This window comes from Lygodium microphyllum, chromosome 6 (genome assembly GCF_053477565.2).
Source record: "Lygodium microphyllum isolate KBCC chromosome 6, Lygodium_microphyllum_v1.1.10, whole genome shotgun sequence".
NCBI lineage: Eukaryota > Viridiplantae > Streptophyta > Polypodiopsida > Schizaeales > Lygodiaceae > Lygodium > Lygodium microphyllum.
Genome location: NC_141140.1, coordinates 21,655,182 through 21,676,275, shown reverse-complemented (window position 1 = coordinate 21,676,275; position 21,094 = coordinate 21,655,182). Strand labels below are relative to the sequence as shown.

The following is a 21,094-nucleotide window of genomic DNA, read 5'->3' as shown; positions in this document are numbered from 1 at the left end:
TTCACTCTACTGTGCAGATTTCAGCCATCAGCCATCGGCCATCTACCATCTACTGCCCACTCACCATTGACTGTAGCCCATCACTATCCAGCCCTAGGCAGCTTGTTTTTAGCCATTGCCCTACTATTTGGAGGTCTCCATTTGCTGCTTCATCATAGCACTTGATTAGGTTGCGTTTTCAGCATCTAGTGCTAGGCGACAGGCTTATGCCATCTCTCCCACTGGGCCACTGCTGCAGTACCTACGTTTTTGCTGTCCAGTAGGTTGTCTACATCAGCAAATACCTCTCTTGTTGTCGCCTCAATTCCTTGACACTCTGGTGATCAATGTTTTGTGTTTCCCACACTCTGATACTCCGACTAGTGGTTACTAAGGGGGAGGTTTCCCTTTGAGCTGTCATTAATCGAATTTTCTTTTCTTTGGGAAAAAAATACAAGTAAGATTGAAGGCAGAAAAAGGAATGCCAGAGCATCAAAGGAACTTCCTAGCACTAGAAGTGAATTAACTCTCAAACAAGTTGAGATACAATCAAGGAGGTAGCAAGAGCCAAGGCAGCTCCAAAGAACATGATCCACTGCTTCTTGAGGTGTTGCACAACATACACAAATAAGCAACCACACGTTTGTGCACGCATACGTGCACACACATAGCTACATGTTTTTAACTGTATTATAGTGCTATGGGAATCCCAATGTTGTAAAACAATTAACGTAATACACATACCATTTCGCGAATGCTAGTAAGAGTTAATTGTTTTCCTGTAAGCATTAAACAATCATCATAGATAAGTAACACTTTCTAGAATTTGAAGGTGAGACGAAAGAGTAGGAATTGCCTTTTGCCTCTTCAATGGTGAAACCATTCTGAAAAGATTGTCATATGTTTCATTAGAATGGTTGTGATGGACAACATACTCTAACACAAAGAAAAGTCTCTTGTATATGCATGCCTTATTGCTCATTTTCTTCTTGATGATCAACAGATTGCCCTATAGTTTCATTGTGATTGGGTTGCACTAATAAAGCTTGAAAAGAGGTGGAGAGGATGACCAAATGAACCTCATATAGTTTTGCTATACTTTCACTTTATGTAGCACGTCATTTCGTTGTCCCAATTTCCAACCTTCAATGAGTTCGTTGTTCTTGCATTACACGAGACTGTGACCAAGTCCACAAGAAGTCTTTTTTTCTCATTTTTATATTTAGAGGGGGCTCTGCTAAATGCTTTTGTGAAGGGAACACTGGAGGTGGCAATAATTCTCAAGTTGGAAAGGCAACTCAAAATAAGGGTGATGCCCCTTCCTTACATTAAACCAAAGACACCAAAGAAACTAAACCCATTTGGCAACAACTCTGAATAGGTTTTGCACGCAGTGAGGAGATCATGTTATGTAGACGAGGAGTGTCATACTAAGGCCCAAGGTCTCCTAGCTAAGAAACAATAGCAGGCCACAATTACCTCCACTCTCTTTGAATAGTCAAGTGGGGCTCTGCCTCTTGCTACTGTCCCATTTGCTCCTCTTGGCACACATGCCATTGGACATGTGGCACAGGGACAACCTCATCTGCTCGTGTTATAGTACGCTAGAAGTTTTGATTGATTGGTCTACTAACACCACTCCATTCACACTCTTTGTATCCATTATGGGGCCTTCTCTTGCACCCCCACCTAGGACCATTTCCCCACCTCGATAGCTTCATTGGCAGAAACCTGTTGATGGCCACACAAGATGGTGGCCACACACTTAGGCTAGCCCCTTAGGATACGCTAGATTAGTCTCACATTACATAGCACTCTTAGTTCCTTAGGCTAATGAGTGAGGCCTATTAGGCTACTCTGTCCTTAGGCTACTTAGGCTTCAAGATTTTCTTCATTTGTCTTTTGCTGCATTTACACACTCACTCGTTCACACATCTCTTTTCTTCATTTTACCTTTACTTTTTGTTTTGTTTTGCTTTGAAGCATCGCATTATGAAACTTCTCTCTCTCTCTCTCTCTCCCCTTTTTTTTGGATGCAAATTCTAATCTCTTTTGCAGGGTTTTGTATTTTAGTCTAGGACTAGCATGTAGGTTTACACCGCTCCTTCTTGGGCTGGAGATGTGGGAAGTTCATTGTTCCTTTGAGGTTTCATCTTTCTTGGAGACTTGCTTTTCTATTAGCATGGAGGCTTTCCCTCTCGAGGTGGATTTTGCAACATCTCTTGATGCTATCTCTGTGGTAGCTTCTTCCTAGCTCCTCTAGCGGGGGTGCTTCATCCACATTCTTCTTCATGGTTCTTGACACCATACAAAGATTGACATCAGGTTTCTTTTCCTTTTTGGCATCAATATCCATGGTTGAAAGGGGGTTCCTACCCTTTCTTGGTATTCTACATGTTTCGGCATTTGGCTTCGATATCGGCCTCCCTTCCTTGTTGTGCCTTCCCTTTGCATTGCATAATTATACTTTGTCTTTGTAAAAGGGTGCATAGGCAAGTGAATACTTTCCCCAAGAGAGACATTGTCCAAGTGGCACTTGCTGCATGCACATTCTCATCATGTAGCATTACTCTATGCATTTCATTGTGCAAAGCACCCTTGAGTGGATCTTAAACTGTTTCCACTGGCGGTTCTTTTACCACCTTACCACCACGTCTCCATACTTCTTCACCCCTTTCCTTCATCGACATCCACAGGTGGTCAAGATAGCTTGTTTATTTTGTGATGTAATTGGATCTAACCATCCCTTTTCATTCTACCCTTGGGGCGCAATACTTGATATTCCACAAACTATATCTAAACCGAAGCCCCTCCAAAAAAGGTTCAAAGTGGTTCCATCTACCTTGCAAGTCTTGGTAGGTCACTAGGTAGCTAACAAGCACCCTTTATCCAATGCCTTGGCCTCTTTGGGGCGACCCTTTGGGTTCTTGATGTAAGATAATTATCACCTTTGTAGTCTTGGCAGGCCATTGGGCAGCCGACATGTATCCTTTGTCTGATGCCCCGACTGCTTTGGGGTGGGATGCATCGAGGTGATTTTGGGCTTTGGAGCTACGCTTTAGTCCGTTTTTGGTTCCAATTTTGGGCTAAACAAGGGTGTTGAGCTAAAAAATACATTATAAACTGATTAGCTCTTTAAAACAGCCCCACAACATATAAATTACCTAAAGTTTCATTAAATGATGTGTGCTTCTAGAGAAATGGGTGTCCTATAAGCCAAAACCCTAATTTGGAAGGATCCACTCATCTATAAATAGACAGATGTTTGTTGCAGATTTGCTGATGTCATTAGCTGTTGCCAGTCCTCCACCATTGCTGCCTGCGTTTTGCATCACACACACTCAGATTGGTGTTGTGCAGCTTTCTTCAGCCTTTGGTGATCAGCTGCCTCCATCTTCTGGTGGTACACTGTTGCCTGTACCAGTTCCAGCCCTAGGGACGGCTGCATTTTGGTTTCCAGCCTGTTATCCTTCCTCTTTCAGCATCATCTCAGCTCCAACTGGTGGTTATAAACCTTAGGATCCATCTCTAGTGGACGTCACACTCCGACTACTCCCATTGCTCTACCTTTGAGCATCTGGTTTATTCTCTCATTCATTTACAGCATTGATTCATTCTCTTCAGAGTTCTCTTTCTTCTCTGTTTGTGTTTTGTGTTTTTGCATTTATTGTGTTCTTGTGTTTTACCCGTGTTCGTACATTTTGTGTCTCCTCAGTGCAAACGCTAGCATAACTTCACATGCCTCAGGATCCAAGTCTAAATACGAAGTCCAAGTCCTGTTACAATGAGCCACAACCCTAATCCTCTACTGAGAGCATCCTGTAAACTCGGAGCGATCCAAATCCTTTCTGGAGTCTTCCATCCTCATGTACTGAAAATATAAACACACTCCCTCTGCTGATAGCAACCACAGCCAGAAGAATGTCTCTCCTGCTGAAGAGTCTAAGAATCTTTTTGGGATTATGAGCAGTATGGCATGTTCTTTGTTAAGTTTCCACCGCATTTGATGTCTGTTGTGAATTTCAGAGCGTGCTTTGAAAAATTCCCCACTTGTTGGAAAGTCACTAGTGGATGAATACTTATACAATTCAATCAACAGCTTGTAACTGCATTTATGTAGAGATTGGTAGAAATTATGACAAACGCTTGCAACACTCTGCTCAAATAGGCAAAACTGCAGGTGGATCTAACTCTCAGATGGTGCCCATATACTTGGCAGTGTTAATCTCCTTGTGTGGAGTGCCTGATTGCCTTATTATTAGTTTGTGCAAGGTCTTGGAATTGGCCATCAAGTATATGTCTGACTGACTCTTTTACACTGGTTGATATTGTCCACTTTTGTGATTGATGTAAGATTAGCTTGAGATACTAATTTATTCAAAGTGACTACCAAAAAGCTCCATTTCTATATTGCAGAAAAGATGTGAAAGGGAATCCTACAATACAGTCCTTCTATAAAGATGTGGTGTCTGTTCATGTAAGTACATGCATGGCTTAAACAAACATATAATAATACCTCCTTTCACAGGAACAAAATATAGAGATTGAACTCTTTTCATACAGGGCATTAGCACAAGCCTTCCTCAGTCTTGCACGTCAGAACGGGATGCAGGACAGGTCAGCATATATTGTTCTTAAGTTAGATAAAAGTGTATTACCAGGTGCTCTTAAGGATTTCGGCTCACAGATACTCTTCCAATCTTTTGCAGTGTTTCTTCCCACAGCATCTATTGAAAACCATTAAAACTCCTCTCTTTATTTTGAATCCTGCATATGACACATGGCAGGTAATCACAAGTTCTGCATCTTACGTATTCTCTTGTCAAGGCTAAATATGACTGATTAATCTGTAAGCTCTTCTTTAAGCAGGGCACTGTTTCCCTCTGTGTCTATTTGCTTTTTGTTACTTGAGGGCTTTGTTGTCTTGTTCCTTCAGGGAAAAGAAACAGGGAAGCTTGTCTTTTTTTGTTTTTTTTTTGTGGTGGGGTTGGGCCTTATTCAGCCATGAGATTTTGACTTGGTGTAAAGGGAGTCATGGAAAGGAAGATGAACCTACGAGGTTGTGATAAACTTTGTTAATTTTGCCAAATACCCATACTAGTGCACACAATATTTGCTCAAGCTTACAGATAGATTACACAGGAGAACGTAGAAGCCTCGCTTGGCCTCTCTTCGTCAAGGTTTGTACACTTGCTTAGCTGTAAACGCAACAGTTTTGCAAGAAATTCCAGGCCTGTGTGGGGATGCATATGGTGTGTACACAAAAATGTCCTTCCAGACTTTCATGCAAGATCTACATGCAGTAGACCCCATGTATGAATACTGTAGGTTCAAGGTTTATGGGAAGCCTTGGATTTACACAGTTAAATCTGTTAGCGGTATGGTCATCACTTCCTTATGAGCTTTATGATTGAGTTGGTGGGGGCCATTAGGAGCTCTATCCATCAGGTCCATGTTTTGAGCAGGGACAATCTCTCTCTCCCTCTCTTTCTCTCAGCATAACAGCAAGTGTTAAAGGAACTTCAAGCACCTTCTTCTTTGCAACATTATGAGATTGTCATAGGTTTATACTGTTAGTGGTCATGTTTGTCATGCTTGTCATCTCCTGCCTGTGAGCCTCAGTCTGAGTCAGACGAGGACTTTAGGAGCTCTGACTTGTCTATCACTTGTTTTGACGGAGGAGGTAGCTCATTCTAGAGCACCCAATTTATTGCATTTCAGTGCATTTTCTCCTCGAGTCGGGATTTTATGTGCATTTCCCGGGGCAGTTTTTGCCTTCTTCAGCCTGCCTCACCTGCTAGACATTGTCCACCATTTCCGGGATTTTTCTGAGCATTCCTAGCATTTTTACCAGCATTAAATGCTGGTCGGACTTATTTATGGCCTCAAATTTCAGGTCGGCCAATTTTTGGGTTTTTTGGCTATTTATAGCCATTTCCCACTTGGCAGTCAGTTGTATTATCATCTTCCCTCCTTCCTTGGCAGGTGCACACTCCGACTCCATCATCTTTCTCCGTCTTTGGTGCTGCCGTCATCATCAGCCTGATCTGGTGCCCTCACTAACGCTTCGGGCTGTGTGCAGGGACTGATCTGTCCACAGCTTTGTATTCAGCATTCATTTCAATCAGTGCAGATTTTCTTCCTTCATTTTCTGCTTTCTCTCTCTTCCTTTGTGTTTGTGTTTCTTCTTCTGTTGCGCACTCCGACATGGTATCATAGCCTAACTGAGAGCACAGAGGAGAGCTTCCATAGAGAGACACCATCCCCTTCTTCTGCTGCTGCCATACCTTCACCATTAGCCAAGCGGCCCTCCTTGAAGGTCCCCAACCTTCTTGTTTGCGTTTGCAGCAAGGCGGCCTCATCTACAGTTAGGCGACACTCCTACTTGCATTTTGCTATTCTAGTAGTGTTCTCGACCACTGGGGGCCATTTTCTTGCTGGCGGTTGCATTTCAGCCGGTGTTTTGGTGTCTGAGGACTGCTACTCAGGTGTTTGCATCAACAACAGTTGTGTTTACAGCTTCTGGTGCTGGGCGACCTCAATTTGTTGTGTCCGGCGGTCTGGTCGGTGATTGGTGACCCTTCTGGTGGTTATCACTCGGCATCGGCAACCTTTGTTTGGTGTTTGCAGATATATACGAAGATGTCTTATCACCAGTTCTTTGCTGATTCAGAGGATGAGGTCTCTATTCCTTTCTCTGAGAGACGGAGAGACTTTCGTGCTAGTTCACGCGACGCCCGGAGGTCGCCTAGCCCATTTGAACGAGATCCCTCTATTCCCCGTTCTCTTCATGTTTCACAGAAGGCTCGTTCTGCTGGCCTTCATATGCCTTCCATGGCACCCTCTATCTAGGTGCCTGTACTCCCTTCTTTGCCCAAAGAAGACCGGCTTGATGGTTCCAATTACTCGCTTTGGTCGTGTAAGGTGGAGTGTATCCTTGATACCTTTGATCTTTGGGAGTTTGTTACCCACCCTATTTCCCGTCCAGTGGAGGATCCCACCGTTGGATTATCGATGGATCGTGTGGCCTTATGGGATTGGCTCAACTCGAGAGCTCGATCCTTCCTCTCTATGAGCTTACAGAATTCTGTCCTAGTGCATGTGCGCAGGTTGCGGAAAGTAGCGGAAGTGTGAACAAAGCTTGCTTCTTTGTACCATCAGAAGACTTTTACCCATCGGATTACTCTCGAGAAGAAATTACGGATGCTTGTTGTTGATGATTCTTCTTCCATAAAGGATCATATCAACAGGTTGGAGGACATGAGGGATGAGCTTGCGTCCCTTGGCAGGATGATCTCTTCCGAGGAGATGGCCATGATTCTTTTGACTCAGCTGCTATCTCCCCGTTTTGATGTCTTCTATACCAACCTTCTTACATCGAAGACCTGTGAGACGCTTCTATGGGAGGAGGTTGCCCTGCTTGTTTTGGAGCATGATGAGCGCGCCAAAGAGGTAGCTAGTGGATCCACCTCCAAAGTTTTTGTTGCAGGTTCGAGAGGGGGGACACAGAAGAAAGGGAAGTCACAGGCTAAAAGACAGGAGAGTTCTTCAGGTTCTGACTCCGACTCGGAGAAGCCTAAATGCCCATACTGTGGAAAGAGGACACATCCAGAGGAGAAATGTTTGAAGAAGTACCCTCACCTTCGTCCAGGAGCGAAGGATGGAGCTAAAACATCTGAGCCTTCTATCTCTACTGTAGCGGTTACCCATGAGTTAGTGTTCCTTCATATTGTTGACTTGGTGGAGCCTTCTTCAATGGTTGCCTCATCTTCTAAGAGGCCTTGGCTGGTTGATAGTGGAGCTTCTAGTCATATGACTCCTGGAGGTGATTTGTTGTAGGATCTATGCCCTTCTGAGGGTTTAGTCACTGTTAGTGACATTGTTTCGGTGCCTATTTGTGGTGTTGGCACTTTGCCTTTATTTCCCGACCATGCATCGAGCTTCCTTTCCCAAGCTCTTTATGTTCCAGACTTGGGCTTTCCACTCCTCTCAGTCTATGGCCTTACTAGGCTTGGTACCCGGGTTGTCTTCATCGAGCAGGCCATTTGTATTGAGGATTCTTCTATAGGGGCTGTTATTGCGAGAGGTTGGTAGGAGAGCGGGCTTTATAGGCTCCATTCCCCTCTCTTATGTAGGGTCCTTCGAGGCAGTTATCTATTGCTACACCCGTTCCCGCTTGTGCCCCCTCTTTTCCATAGGTTCCTTTCCACCCTCCACCCTCTCCTCCGGTGGTTCCCTCGTACCCCCCATCCCTTTCAGAGGGGGACGATCTCGGTGATGCGCTTGTGGATTTCCTAGCCCCTACTGTTTTAGAGGGGGCTTTCCAGGATCGCAAGAAGTTTCTTCATCGGCAATCTTCATTGACGGACTTCATCGCCATTGGCATTCCTCTTGCCACCCCAGGATCCGTTTCTCCCTTAGCCTTTTGCCACATCCAGGATTTGAGAGGGGGTTTTAGCGGTCATGTTTGTCATGCCTTGTCATCTCCTACCTGTGAGCCTCAGTCTGAGTCAGACGAACTTTAGGAGCTCTGACTTGTCTATCACTTGTTTCGACGGAGGAGGTAGCTCATTCTAGAGCACTCAGTTTATTGCATTTCAATGCATTTTCTCCTCCAATCGGGATTTTATGTGCATTTCCCGGGGCAGTTTTTGCATTCTTCAGCTCGCCTCACCTGTTGGACATTGTTCACCCTTTCCAGGATTTTTCTGAGCATTCCTGGCATTTTTACCAGCATTAAATGCTGGTCGGATCAGCATTAAATGCTGGTCGGACATATTTATGGCCTCAAATTTCAGGTCGGCCAGTTTTTGGGTTTTTTCAGCTATTTACAGCCATTTCCCACTTGGCAGTCAGTTGTATTATCATCTTCCCTCCTTCCTTGGTAGGTGCACACTCCGACTCCGTCATCTTCCTCCGTCTTTGATGCTGCCGTCATCATCAGCCTGATCTGGTTCCCTCACTGACGCTCCGGGCTGTGTGCAGGGACTGATCTGTCCACAGCTTTGTATTCAGCATTCATTTCAGTCAGTGCAGATTTTCTTCCTTCATTTTCTGCTTTCTCTCTCTTCCTCTGTGTTTGTGTTTCTTCTTCCGTTGCCCACTCCGACATATACAAGATTTCAAAAGGAGTTTAGACCTCCTGTCCAAGGGTTCCAGGGTTGACATTGCATGAAGCCATCCATTTGGCTTATTGTATCTATTCACATTCCCTCTCAGGACCCTCTCCAAAGGACTCTTAATTGTCTTAAGATTCAGAAGATAGAGAAGAGTAAGAGGGATGATGACTTTTTCCCTAGTGGGGAAATTGAGTTGCATGTGTTGACTCCAGATGAACTTTGAGGCTTAGATTAAGGCAGACTAGCTCACATGGAAGGGTACCATAAAGGAGGTCTGTCTGAATGCCTCATATTAGAAGAAGGAAAATGAGAAGGCTACCATCCCGGTGATTTATCACTGCTTTAGCTACCTTACCCTTTTAAAGGTCTGGTCACTGTCGGAGGGATGAATGGTGATCATTCATATGTAGTGTGAATCAATCTTTCACAAGATGAGATTATCATTGAGGTTTCCTTTGCAGATTCACCTCACATGTAGAAAAACAAACTTTATGAGGGCAATACTTGAGACTTGCATATAGATGGAGATGCTCTGTGCACTTGAGCCATGCTAATTTGGTATATGCCTGAGATTTAGACTGTCATTGTGTTGTTTTGACTAGAAATCATGCAGTACAGGCAATTCACGTTAGCACATAATGGTATTACTCAGACTTATACTAGTGCCTCTTGTCCCAACAAAGATAAAGGGAAAGTGCTCTTGAGCCAGCAACACCTGTCTCCAGCAATGATGGCAGTCAGGTGGTCATGGTCAGCGAGTGGTGTTGTGCAATTTTCTAGGATTGACTTAGCTCCTTTCTTTGATGAGGGAGCTAATACCAGTTGGCCTAGTGGGGATGTGTTCTAGTTTCCAATTATCCAGGACTAGGATTAGTGCAGACACTTTGCTCAACTTAAGTGCAGCTAAGCAGGAGTATTGTGGCCAAGGCCAACTGCAGTCTCAGTGGGAACCTTTCCCCCCACATTTTTCAGAGTTTTTTAATTATATTACTGGTTCAGTATGTTTCGACCTGGTTAATCAGCAGGGTGACCAAGTTCATGTACCTTTTATTGGACTGGTCTATCTCTAGCTATTTAGAGGCTCAGTGGTGTAATCATTGATTTCAGTTCAGAGTCCCAAGCTCTCCTGTTGGCATTGGGTGCCAAGTGTTAGAGATCATAGCCTGTTTGGAGGGCAGCTGCACAGTCGGACTGTGCAGTCGGACTGCCACGTGGCAGTCCGACTGTTTGCAGCCCAGTCGGCTGCATTTAATGCAGCCGACTTATTTCCTGGCTGCGCCCTATTTCTGGCGCCCTATTTCCTGGCAGATTTCGGCTATTTATAGTCGACACTTCCAGCAGTCTGGACACACTTCTCTGACGCAGATTACAGACCGGTGACGCGCAGATTCTGTCTCTGTTCGCAGATTTCAGACAGCAGACAGTGCAGACTGCAGCAGACTTCGAGGTGGACAGCAGGTTGCATCGTCGAGGTGGAGACACGCAGTCCAGGGCACTGCGACCGTGTATATTTCTGCATATCTTTGTATTCAGCATTCTATATACAGCAGATCTTCATCGTCCACTGTCTCTTTCTCTCCCTTCTCTCTCGGCGTTCTCTCTCTCTCAGTCCTACGCTTCCGCACCGCTGCACTCTGACATGGTATCAGAGCAGTGTTTGAGGGCTGACTGAGCGCAGAATCAACCTGAAGAGGAGTTTCCATCGCGACACAAATTTACGTTTTTTGCGTTTAAGGGCAGACAGGAGGGCTGCGCCTTGGAACAAGGCTGAAACGAGTGTGGGCGCACAGGAAAGGAGTACAGGTGGTGGATTTGCTGCTGTTTGCTGCTGTTTGACGCAGAGGAAGTTTGAGTTTTCAGCCTACAAGTGCATGTTTTGCTTTTTCATCGCCTCCGGCGGGTGAAGAAGGTTCAGGACGCGGAAGAGCCTTAGCAGGCTGAGTTTTCCCAGTCAGAGGGGGCTGCTTTTGCGTTTGTGAAGGCATTGCAGGTGAAGATGTCTACAGAGATTGACTTGGAGTTCCAGGCGATTATGGACCGGAAGGTGCCTGTCTTACCGGCTCTTCCTACAAATCAGAAGCTCGACGGCGACAACTACCGCATTTGGCGCGTCATGATGTTGGCCATTCTTGAGTCCTATGATTTGGCGGAGTTGGTACAGGAGGAGATTGACCGGCCCTCGGTAAGAGATGAGTCCAAACTCTCTTCCGATGCTCGTGCGGAGTTGGCCAAGGCCTAGTCTCATTGGGACAAACTGAATGCCAGGATTCGATCCTTTCTCTTTCTATCATGTACTACAGCCGTGATCGCTCACATCGAGCACTTGACGGTGGCTCGGGAGATATGGCTGGAGCTTGATCAAATGTACAATCGGATGACCCTCATGAAGCGGGTTTCTTTGGAGGTACAGATGCGGACCTTGTCCGTAAATAAGTCTTCTTCGCTACGGGAACACATTAACAAGCTAAGGCAGCTACAGATGCAGATTCAGACTGCGGGGAAGCCGATTTCCTCCGAAGACATGGCGATCACACTACTGTCCCAGTTGCCGCCACGATTCGGTACATTTTACTCTGCCCTCATTGCTTCTGGGCGAGAGTCTACTCTTCGGTGGGAAGAGTTGGTTCCTATGGTCTTGGACCAAGAGGAACAGTTAAAGGGACAGAATGCCTCCAAGTCGGAGGTGCTGACAGGTCAAGCCTCTCAGAAGAAGGGGAAGGACCAAAAGAAGAAGAAGGGGGATAACAAGTCCAAGAAGGACAAGGAAAAGGACAAGGACAAAGACTCCACATGCCATATTTGTGGAAAGACTGGCCATTGGAAGAAGGATTGCCCTGACAAAGACATGAAGGACACCAAGAAGAAGGAAACCAAGGATTCTGGAGCGGTGCACCCTCATCAGCTGCATTTCTTCATCTAGCTGTCATTGAGGACGCTTCACCGAATGCTTCTGATGCTGCGATGACGGCCCCCCAGGCTCGAGAGTGGATTGTTGATAGTGGTGCCTCACGGCACATGACTCCTTCATCAGATGGTGTTGCCCAGTTGCGACCCTCGCGTGGGCAGATTCTCATTGGAGACAGCTCTTCAGTTTCTGTTGCAGGTCGGGATAAGATGCAGCTTATTCCGGATGGACGAGGTGGTACCCATACCTCAGAGGTTTTGCATGTACCAGGACTAGGGTACCATCTCCTTTCAGTTCATAAGATTTGCTCCCTTGGTCTTCTGGTGGAGTTTGACAGTACTACAGTGCGAGTCCTTGATCGTGGATCGAGGAAGGTTCTATCATCCGGATATGAGGATAACGGCATTTACAAACTGAAGTCTTCCACCGCCCTCTCTACTCTTCTTCTTACCTCACAGTCACAGTCAGAGTTATGGCATGCTAGGTTTGGTCACCTGAACTATGACTATCTTCGGAGGGCGTCAGGTGGACAGCTTGTTCGAGGGTTGCCGGATATAGTGGTGAGCCAGCAGCCATGTGTCTCCTGCATACGGGGGAAGCAGCATAGGGATGCCATTCCCCACACAGCTTCGCGGCGGTCTACTTCACCGATGGAGCTAGTATCTATGGATCTATGTGGCCCTATGAGGAATGAGTCCCTGCGTGGGAGCTCGTACTTCATGCTGATCGTGGATGACTATAGCAGGATGACATGGGCCTACTTTTTGGCACTAAAGTCAGAAGCTTTCTCGCACTTCAAGGATTGGCTTCTCTTTGAGGAGAACCGATCAGGCCGGAAGTTGAAGACCTTGCGATCCGACAAGGGAGGTGAATTTGTGTCTAATGAGTTTGCTCGGTTTTGTGCAGATAGAGGAATTCACCAGGAGTTTGCCAATACCAATACTCCTCAAGAAAATGGTATTCTTGAACGGAAGAACTGCAGTGTGATCGAGATGGCGCGCACCATGATGGAGCATCGACAGACCCCTCAGGTTCTGTGGGCCGAGGCTGTGGCTACTGCAGTCCACATCCTTAATCGATCCCCTACTTCGGCCGTGGAAGGGATGACTCCATTTGAGGCTTATTTTGGGACGAAGCTAGATGTTTCTTACTTTCGGGTCTTTGGGTGTGATGCCTATGTTCACATTCCCAAGGCTCACCGTGATAAATTTGAAGCGGCTTCTCGAAAACAGGTATTTGTTGGCTACAGGTCCCAGTCCCAAGGCTACCGACTGTATGATCCCGTCAAGCGGGATGTATACACTAGCCGTGATGTGCGGTTTGTGGAGGTTCCGGCTACTTCAACGGGTGAGAAGCATCCCGTTCTTGGAGATCCAGGGGAGAGTTGGGCTCCTTCTACAGTTCCAATGGAGCCGTGCCTTTTGATTATGATTCTGTTTCTGACACAGAGTCTACTGTTCCACCGGACGCCTCTGAGGCGTTACCACCGGTGGATATTCCAGAGTCTTCTGCTGATGGAGAACGACGAGGGGAGGTTCGGCCTCCTCCTCGCTGGGCCCGTGACACACTCCGTGATTCAGGGATCGAGGGGGTTCCTGAGGAGTGGGGACCGCAGGATGGTCCGCGGCGGTCACGGAGGCACCAGGCGCATTCTTCGGAGCTTGTTTGCTCCAACTATTGTTTGATGTCCCGTGTTATGCAGGATCGAGAGCCCACCTCCGTGAAGGAGGCTTTACAGTCCGCCCCATGGAAGAAAGCTATGGAAGCTGAGTTGGAGGCTATTGAGAGGAATGGCACTTGGTCACTTGTGCCACGCCCCCCGAAGAAGAAGGTGATTGGAGTCAAGTGGGTCTTCAAGACCAAATACCTCAGTGATGGTACTTTGGATAAGCACAAGGCTCGCCTTGTTGCTAAAGGTTTTGCACAGCGCCCAGGGATTGACTGTCATGACACTTTTGCCCCCACAGCTCGTATAGCAACCATTAGAGCTGTTCTTGCTTTGGCTGGCCATAGGAGATGGCCTGTTTATCAGTTGGATGTGAAGTCGGCCTTCCTGAATGGTGATTTGAAGGAGGAGATCTATGTTGAGCAGCCTCCTGGCTTTGGTTCTTCAGATGGGAAAGTCTACAGGTTGAAGAAGGCCTTGTATGGCCTCAAGCAGGCCCCGCGAGCTTGGAACGAGAAGATTGATTCGTTCCTCCAGTCTCAGTTGGGATATCGGCGGTCCAAGGCCGATCCGCAGCTGTATGTACACACTTCCGAGGATGGTTGTGTGCTGTTTGTCTTATATGTTGATGATTTGATTGTCACAGGTGATGCTGCACAGCAGGTCCAGGAGACAAAGTCAGCTTTACATCGGACGTTCGAGATGACGGATTTGGGTCTACTCCATTTCTTTTTAGGCCATGAGATTTATCAGTCTCAGAGGGGGATCTTTCTCTCCCAACAGAGATATGTACAGGAGCTCTTGGTGTCTTTTGAGATGGAAGATTGTCGGGCCCTCTCTACTCCTATGGATCCGAACTGGAAGGCCACTTCTCATTCCGCTTCTCCTTTGGCGGATGCGTCCCGCTATCGACAATTGATTGGGTCTTTGATTTGGCTTTCAACACGAGGGTTGATCTATGTTTTGCTGTTGGGCTCTTGGCAGGGTTCATGAGTGAACCTAAGACGGTGCATTGGCAGGCTGCTCAGAGGAAACTTCGGTATCTGAGGGGGACGTCTGATTTAGGGATTCATTACCCCGCAGGGACAGATGGGTCAGATCTTGTACTTGCAGGTTGGAGCGACTCGGATTGGGCCGGTGACGTGGACCACAGGCGGTCTACTACAGGTTACTGCTTTACTTTGGGTGCAGGTGTTATTTCATGGAGTAGCAAGAAGCAGCCCACGGTAGCCCTTTCGTCTACTGAGGCGGAGTATCGGGCCGCGTCTTCCACCACATGCGAGGTTGTGTGGCTTCGGAGATTGTTGGAGGAGCTTGGGTGCCCCCAGACTCGTCCTACATTGCTGCGATGTGACAATGAAAGTTGCATTGCCTTGGCAAGGAACCCTGTTTTTCATGCCCGGACGAAGCACATTGAGATCCAGTACCACTTCATCCGAGAAAAGCTTCTGGATGAGACCATCACTGTGGAGTATTGCAAGACGGAGGACAATCTTGCGGATTTGTTTATGAAGGCGCTTCCTCAGGCTCTACTTCGGCGATATTCCAGATCCCTCAGGCTTCTGCCCTGTCCAGGCTCTGAGAGGGGGTGTTAGAGATCATAGCCTGTTTGGAGGGCAGCTGCACAGTCGGACTGTGCAGTCGGACTGCCACGTGGCAGTCCGACTGTTTGCAGCCCAGTCGGCTGCATTTAATGCAGCCGACTTATTTCCTGGCTGCGCCCTATTTCTGGCGCCCTATTTCCTGGCAGATTTCGGCTATTTATAGTCGACACTTTCAGCAGTCTGGACACACTTCTCTGACGCAGATTACAGACCGGTGACGCGCAGATTCTGTCTCTGTTCGCAGATTTCAGACAGCAGACAGTGCAGACTGCAGCAGACTTCGAGGTGGACAGCAGGTTGCATCGTCAAGGTGGAGACACGCAGTCCAGCGCACTGCGACCGTGTATATTTCTGCATATCTTTGTATTCAGCATTCTATATACAGCAGATCTTCATCGTCCATTGTCTCTTTCTCTCCCTTCTCTCTCTGCGTTCTCTCTCTCTCAGTCCTACGCTTCCGCACCGCTGCACTCTGACACCAAGGGCATCGTATGAGTCATGAACGACTGAAAACAAATGTATGAGTAGAAAAAGAATAGAGTTGTAAAATTGATTGACCTAAATGTGCCACTCTTTATTTGTTGTGGACCTAATACCAGAGAATATAGAGCTCCAACTAGTTGCATATGTCCATTTGGCAAAGCACAAGAAAATGACACTTTGAACCAAATTATATAGAAGGCATGCCAAAGTAAACCCTATGCTTCCATCAGAAACTAGGGACTTTTACAACCCATAAAGTGGGTACCAGTGCCTAATTGACAATCTAGTGATATCCTTGGCCATTGATGTGCTTTTGCAAGGGATCAGCTTCTCAACTTACTAAACCTCTTCACTATTGGGAGACAAGTATCTTTGCGTGACTTTGCAGCACTAGGAAGGTTCATGGGGCTTACTCTACTTTCTTGAAAGGGATTTTCCTTAGAGCAGTTTACAGGGATATATTGGGTTTGCATGTGGTTCACAGGTTATGGAGCTGGCCGCTTCACATAACTTTTTTCATAATTCATAGTAGCCTTTTGGTTGATGATTGGTGTGCACATAATTCGCAAAAGATGACAATGCTTTTTTGTTGTAAAGGAAGCTGTTGAGTCAATGCTCATCTGCATACACGTAAGTGCATGTGCACGCACATGTGTATGTGCATGCTTGCACTCACACAGAGTCACCAATGAACAACAAGAGAGGAGAGGTTGCTGGAAGGTCATATCCACTATTGCGAGAGTGATATAATGAAAGTACAGATCCCTAAGGTACTGTAGTACCACACCCTAACTGGGTGTTCACATGGGGAAAAAACTATTCTCTAGTTAGAAGGTAGATGGTGCCCATGGATAAGGCAGCGTTCACACCAAAATAATGGAGAAACACGATAAGCTAACAAATCACCCCAGAGTGAATGATGTCAACACATATGGGATGGTAGATCAACCCTTAAATGGTATTAAGCCTATAGCCTTGTGAAATGCTTCAAACTTTTCTCTCAAAATAGGTTTACTAAATACATCTGCCAAATTCTTCTTTTGCTCGTACTTTAATGCAAGATTCTAGAACAATTTATGAAGAAGATGAATTTCACTTTGTTGACAATGGGATAGGTCCTCAAGAGGACCGATTTTTTGTATGTTAACACAAGAAGAGGCAGTTGATATAAACAATCAAGTAATTCTTCTTCAAGTTTTTCTTCATCAGTGTTTTCATCTCCTAGTTAGTTTGATATTGATGCTTCATCTTCACTTCCATCTTCATCTAGATTTCAAATTCCATCATTTAATTCTCAAAACCAATCTAATGTGTTCACTTCCTTTCATCTATACCAGAATTTCAAATCCCACCAACCCCACCCTTCTTTTTCATTGCCTCCACACCCTCTTTTACACTGCCATTCACATCACCATTCACCATTCCACTTGTTATACTACACACCGAATTACGGTAATCTTCAAACATAGGCATATCCTTTTCCCTATAGGTCCTTAGCTTTTGCACACTTGGGTGGTGGTGTGCCAGTGGTGGAGGCTCGTCCTCTGAACCATGCACTTTTAGGATATTCTTCACATGGGTTACCTACCCAAGCATTCCCCCTATAAAGAAATACCCTAATGCAAAAACACAAATACAATTGTATGACAAAGCAAAACTTGAATAGAACACAGTTAGGGTTAGGGTAACTCAAAGACAATGAACACAATGAAGATTTGAAATGAATGAATTTGTATAATACAATGCTTATGCAGCAAACACACTATGCAGTGAATGAATATTGTACCTTGAACTCGTGTCTCGAGGATCGAGGCAGAGATAATGAGATGGAGAGTGTATTGTACTTTGATAGATCCTGAAACACAGCAAGGCAGCCTCCAAAGACATTTGGTGGCAGCAAATGCACCAGTAGATGTTGGATCCGAGACAGATGGAGTAGTGAGGAGAGAGAAATATGCAAAATGCAGCCTCTAGGGGATGGGCAACAAGCAGAAGACCGCCAGGAGGAGCAAAATGCAAGGAAAAGTGAAGGCCACAGGTGATGAGATCAAAATGCAGCTCCCTTGATGTAGATGCATCCTGTAGAAGCAGTCTCCACCAGCGGGAGAAGGTACATGAGCAGTAAATGGAGAATATGCTGGCTCCCAGAGCCACTTGAAGGGTAGAGGACAGCTAGTGATAGCTCTTGGGGATGAGAACTACAAAGGGTAGGCTGGAAACAAATGCTAGATAGGTATAGACAATGTCAGCTAGCTTCTACTGAGATATCCACTAGAACGAGGCGTGGGGAGTGAAGTTCTAGCTCTCTCTCTCGAACCACTCCCGATTTAAAAAAATGGTTAAAATTCATTAATTAACTTGAGTTTTGGGGTGGTTTAATGAAAGCTAATGGTAATTTAGCTCAACACCTTCTCTCAAGCTCGAAACTAAACCCAGAAAGGGATTGCAACCTCTTTTCCAAGGTTTCCCACCCCAAAGTAGCTAGGGCATCAAGCAAACGGCGCATGTTGGTCGTCCAATGATCTACCTCGGTTACAAAGGCGATGGCTATCTAAGTATGCAGCCCAAGTATTCACCCTATAGAGGAGAGAGCATCGGACAAAGGGTGCTTGTTGTGTGCCTAGCTGCCTACTAGATTTTGCAAAGGCAGATGGAAACACAATGGACTATCTTTTTTTTTCTTTTTGTTGAGGGCTCTTGTGTTGTTTTTCAAAAGATTTAGCATTAATTGAGTGGTTTCAAAACGTTTTCAATCGATTGAGTAACAATGCCCCGATGGGAGATAGGCACGGTTAGCCCTAAGGCCTTTACAAAACATACAAATGTATCCCAACCACAAGTGGGTATAGATGTCAAAGAAAATAGGGTAAGTGCGAGAAGTATCTATGGTGGGTATGTGGAGAGGCAAAAAAGAAGTGTGGAATGCAAGCTAGACAATCTAAGCAAGCAAGGAAGACTGCCTTGGAGATTGCCATATGCAATGCCACGGATATGGCGAATCCAGGGTCGACTACTTTAAAGATTGAAAAGGGATAAATGTGCACAAGTGCATGTTTACAAGAATAGAATGCCGATGCATTGGAGTTATGTAAGAGGCAATGCAGGTGTGCATAGGCACCCTTTTACAATCATAGTTATCTTGATGATGTGGATGAAGATACAAAGTACAATGTTCATAATGTCTGAAACAAAACAGTAAACAACACCCTATCACCATAAAAAGAAAAAACCAGCCCTCTCTCAAACTGGAAGGGAAGGCTGGAGGGAAGCACCTTGTTCTTATCAATCTAAAAAGGTAGGGGAGGATGCACCCAAGTCAATCCTGGGTAGTATATTGAAGCATTGATTGATTGATCACCTTGGTCAATATGTTTGCAAAATTGTCTGATGAAGGCACAAACTCTAGGCGAATGGTGCTTCTGTGGTAAAATGGAAATGTACTTCAGCATGCCGTGTTCGAGGTGTAATGATGGATTACCAACTAGTAAATGATCGGGTTACCAACTAGTACAATCATAGTTCGGTTGTTGCAATAGAGGATAGTCGGTGTAGTATATGAGAACTAAAGTGCCACTAGTAAGCTCCTTAGGTAGATGATCTTAGTAGTACCAACAAAGAGGGCCCTATACTCGGTCTTGGCCGTGCAAGCCACCATTGTCTTCCGCTTATGATTGGTCCAAGAGATGGGAGTTGTGCCCAAGATAAAGAATGTAGCCGCTATGGGAACGCCACATGTTATGATCTGCCCAATCGGAATTAGTGTATGCTTGGAAACATAAACAAGAACCATAAGTCAGTGCATAAGAATAGGTACACCATGGTCCACCACAAATATCTCAAAACGTGAAGACATGCAATCCAATGTGACATTCTAGGTGTAGTGAAATACTGACTGAGCAAACTAATTGAGTATGCTAAATCTAGCCTAGTATGAATCAACAAAAGGAGTTTTCCTACTATAGATCTATAGGTATGCTTGTCGAAGGGCTAACCTAGGGTATTCTTATATAAGTGGACAATTGGATTGAGAGGCATGGCTACAAGCCATGTCCAATCCTGGCAATATTGATCCACCAAATGAAGACTATACTTTATTTGCGACACAAAAATACATCCACCAAGTTGAACTACCTCCATCCCCAAAAAGTAAGACAACAAACTGAGGTTTGTTATCTCAAATGTAGCATAGAGCTTGGCCTTAATTTCCGGTATGGCAGTAGAATATGAGCTAGTGATGAGTAAATCGTTGACATATGGATGTAGCTTACCCTCTTTGAAGTGATATGGACATATAAGGGTCATAAGGGGTAGAATGGTATCTATGAGGTTGAAAGAACTTATCCATAAAGAGCTTTTCGTAAGAAAGATGCCTTATCGTTACGGTCAGCAAAAGATAATCTGAGTGGTTGCTCCACATAGACTTTCTTCTCTAAATAGCTATTCAGAAAGGTACTTTTGACATCCATCAGATAGATCGGCCAACTGTGGTGAGCGGCTAGCGCAACCAACAAACGGAATGATGTCAACCGTGCAACAAGAGCCAAGGTCTCTTCATAACCAGTGCATTCCTTCTGTCGAAAGCCTTTCATGACAAGGCGAGCCTTGTACTTGTTGAAAGTCCCATCAGTCTTTAGCTTGGTCCTAAAGATCTAGTTTGTTCCGATGACTTTCTTGTGACTCGGATGATCCACCAAAGTATAAGTCTCGTTTTGGTCAATAATCTCTACCTTCTTTCCATGGTCTCTTGCCATTGGGGTGCTAAAGAGGCTCTTGCCAAGTGTCCGACTCAAAATATGTTATGTAATCAGGTATAAACAACAACACAAATGAAGCCTAAGGTGCAAGACGAGCAGATCGTCCAGGGCCCTCTGGAGTGGAATTTGGTGTAAGGATTTCCGAATCCCAAATGGTTTGCTGGTATTAGTGAGGTAACGAGTCTTACAGAGGGAGTCTAGGAGGTGAAATATCTACGGGAAGGTCAGAAGCAGACAGTAGACCCAACTCAAAAGTCACTAGCTCCAATGATAATCTGAGAAAACGATATGGAGTTCAATGTAGAAGACTACACAATGTCAAAAGGACTAAGTGAGTAGAGAGATAGTAGGGTTGTGAGGGAAAACATAGAGTGTGTATGACAAACACTGAGAGAAAAGAAACAGAGAAGATGATGAAAGATGAATCATGCTGATGAAGTGAATTTGATACAAGGGTGCCGTAGCACAAAGGAAGCTCTGGAGTGCAAGAAGACTGCCGAAGAAGCCTTTGAGTTTGCAAACGCAGGATGAGGAGGTGTCGCTTGGAGCAGGGAGATTGTCGTCGAAGGGTGAGGAGCCTCTGA

At 45.5% G+C, this 21,094-nt stretch overlaps 1 protein-coding gene across 3 annotated transcripts in view; it reads left to right on the top strand.

Moving 5' to 3' along the window:
* LOC148034369 (pectin acetylesterase 5-like) overlaps window positions 1-21,094 on the top strand; it is an 83,391-nt gene that overhangs the window by 42,974 nt on the left and 19,323 nt on the right. For all 3 annotated transcript variants that reach the window (XM_087679314.1, XM_087679313.1, XM_087679316.1), the window contains 3 exons: window positions 4,396-4,456; window positions 4,543-4,596; window positions 4,689-4,766. In XM_087679314.1, coding sequence (XP_087535440.1) covers window positions 4,396-4,456; window positions 4,543-4,596; window positions 4,689-4,766 — 193 coding nt within the window. The remainder of the gene's footprint in view (window positions 1-4,395; window positions 4,457-4,542; window positions 4,597-4,688; window positions 4,767-21,094) is intronic.